This window comes from Otolemur garnettii, unplaced genomic scaffold (genome assembly GCF_000181295.1).
Source record: "Otolemur garnettii isolate 467f Iridium unplaced genomic scaffold, OtoGar3 scaffold00105, whole genome shotgun sequence".
NCBI lineage: Eukaryota > Metazoa > Chordata > Mammalia > Primates > Galagidae > Otolemur > Otolemur garnettii.
The window spans coordinates 3,421,700-3,424,385 of NW_003852500.1; the positions used below are offsets into that span (position 1 = coordinate 3,421,700).

The 2,686-nt window shown below is 45.2% G+C and overlaps 1 protein-coding gene across 1 annotated transcript in view; it reads right to left on the bottom strand.

Moving 5' to 3' along the window:
- Positions 1 to 2,277, bottom strand: part of IQCN (IQ motif containing N) — a 13,426-nt gene extending 11,149 nt beyond the window's left edge. Inside the window, 1 exon segment of the mRNA XM_003796647.1 lies at positions 2,265 to 2,277. Coding sequence (XP_003796695.1) covers positions 2,265 to 2,277 — 13 coding nt within the window.
- Between the last annotated feature and the right edge of the window lie 409 nt (positions 2,278 to 2,686).

A 2,686-nucleotide genomic window follows, 5' to 3' on the forward strand; every position in this document is an offset into this window, starting at 1 on the left:
ATTTTTTTTTTTTTTTGAGACAGAGTCTCACTTTGCCATCCTTGGTAGAGTGCCATGGCATCATAGCACAGCAACCTCTAATTCTCAGGCTCAAGCAATTCTCTTGCCTTAGCCTCCCAAATAGCTGGAACTACAGGCAGGCATGCACCATAGCACCCTAGTTGTTTGGTTTTTTTTTTTTAGAGACAGGGTCTCCCTCTTACTCAGGCTGGTCTCAAACTCCTGAGCTCAGGCAATCCACCCACCTGGGCCTCCCAGAGTGCTAGTATTACAGGGGTGAGCCACAGCACCTGGCCTTAAAATGTATTTTGAGTAAATCATCAATCACATAGTTTTGGAAATTTCCTATTTGTGTGTGCGTGTGTGCGTGTGTTATTTTCCTTTACCCATGAACTGTGAATTCTTAGAGGGTAGAAACCAGGTCTGAGTCATTTCTGTGTCCTCAACTCAGTTATAGGGCTTGATTCCAGCTATGAATGGATAGGTATTGGGTGGGGGAGTGTCTTAGCTAACAAATGGTGAACGAAGTGGAAGTTGAATAGACAGATGGATATGAGACTACATACTGAATGGATAAATCAATGAATTTTCTTTTTTTGAGACAGAGTTTTACTATGTTGCCCTTGGTAGAGTTCCATGGCATCACAACTCACAGTAATCTCAAACTTTGGGCTTAAGCAAATCTCTTACCTCAGCCTCCCAAGTAGCTGGGACTACAGGTGCCTGCCACAACACCCAGGTATTTTTATTGCAGTTGTCATTGTTGTGTAGCTGGCCCGGGCCAGGTTTGAACCCACCAACTTCAGTATATGTGGCTGGCACTGTAACCACTGTGCTATGAGTGCTGAGCTATGAATCAGTGGATGAACGAATGATGAATAGGTTCAAGTTGGAGGGATAGACAGAGGGCTGGGTAGAAGAATGAATGGGTAAATGAAACTGATGAATGAATTGATGAACAGGTAAGTGAATAAAAAAAATGAACACATAAATGGATTGATGAATGAATGGATAGGTGAATGGACTGATGAGTAGATGGGTGGTGGATGAGTGGTTGGGTGAGTGGCTAGATAAATGGATAGACAGAGAAAGGAATAGGTAAGTGGATGGATGAATGGAGGGAGGGAAGAATAGGAGGCTGGAAGGATAGATGGATAAGTGAATGCATGGATGGATAGATAAATGGATAAGTGAATTGAAGGATGGGTAAACGGGTGGAAGGATAGATGGATATATGAAAGAATGGAAGGATACATGGGTGGAAGGATGGATGAGTAAACAGAAACAGGGATGGATGGCTAGATGGATTGATAAACAGATAAAAGGAGGATGAATGAATGAGTGAATGAATGGGGGGACAGATGAAACATTTGCATGGGCGGAGTGAGTGGGTGGGTGGGTGGGTGAGTGTATGAAAAGATGGAATAATGGGTGAGTAGGAATGTGGATGGATACACGGACAGATGGATGAATGGGTGGGGAAGGGATAAATGGGTGAAAGGATGGATAAATGGATGTGTAGATGAATAGTAGAAAGCTAAATAGATAAATGGATGTGTAAAGGAAAAGAGCTGAAGGGGCTCAGCACCCAAAGCTCAGTGGTTAGGGTGCCAGCCACATACATCAGGGCTGGTGGGTTCGAACCCAGCCCGGGCCTGCTAAACAACAATGACAACAACAACAACAAAAATAGCCAGGCATTGTGGCAGGCACCTGTAGTCCCAGCTACTTGGGAGGCTAAGGCAAGAGAATCTCTTAAGCCACAGAGTTTGAAGTTGCTGTGAGCTGTGATACTATAGCACTCTACTGAAGGCAACATATTGAGACTCTGTCTAAAAAAAAAAAAAGAAAAAAGAGGCTCAGTGCCCATAGCTCAAGTGTTTGGGGTGCCAGCCACATGCACTGAGGCCAGTGGGTTCGAGCTCAGCCCGGGCCTGCCAAACAACTGTGACAACTACAGCAAGAAAATAGACAGGCATTGTGGTGGGCACCTATAGTCTCAGCTTATGGGAAGGCTGAGGCAAAAGGCTTGTTGAGCCCAAGAAACTGAGGTTGCTGTGAGCTATGAATACACCACGACACTCTACACAGGCAGTGAGACTCTGTCTCAAGAAAAAAAAAAAAAAGAGAGAAAGAAAAGAAATAACTTGGGTGCAAAGAGGGTTGGAATGCTGTCAAGCCACCCTGATGCATAGAACACTGGTTTGGCAAAAGCCCCCCTTCACATTAGGCCAGCCAGACCCCAGGCTCTGCCATCCTCTTACCTTGGAGGGTCATAGAGTTGGAGGAGGAGCAGAAGAAGAAGGTGCAGTCTCAGAAGCCAGCCTGCACAAGGAGACAGTCTTCAACCCTTCATCCCATGCAATGTGCAGCAACACTGCCCTGAGCTGGCTCTGTGCTCAACACCAAAAAAAGAAATGTCAGAAGCAAAAAAAGTGAAATTCTGAAAGAAAAAAGAAATTCAATTCCACAAGGACTGAATGTACAAGGAAGTTCAGTCCAGTGTTATTCTGTAGTTAGAAACAAAACAAAACAGGCTGGGGGGCCATAGCACAGTAGTTATGGAGCCAGCCACATACACCAAAGGTGACCGGTTCAAACCTGGCCAGGCCAGCTAAACAACAATGACAGCTGCAACAAAAAATAGCCAGGCGTTGTGGTGGGCGTCTGTAGCCCCAGCTACTTG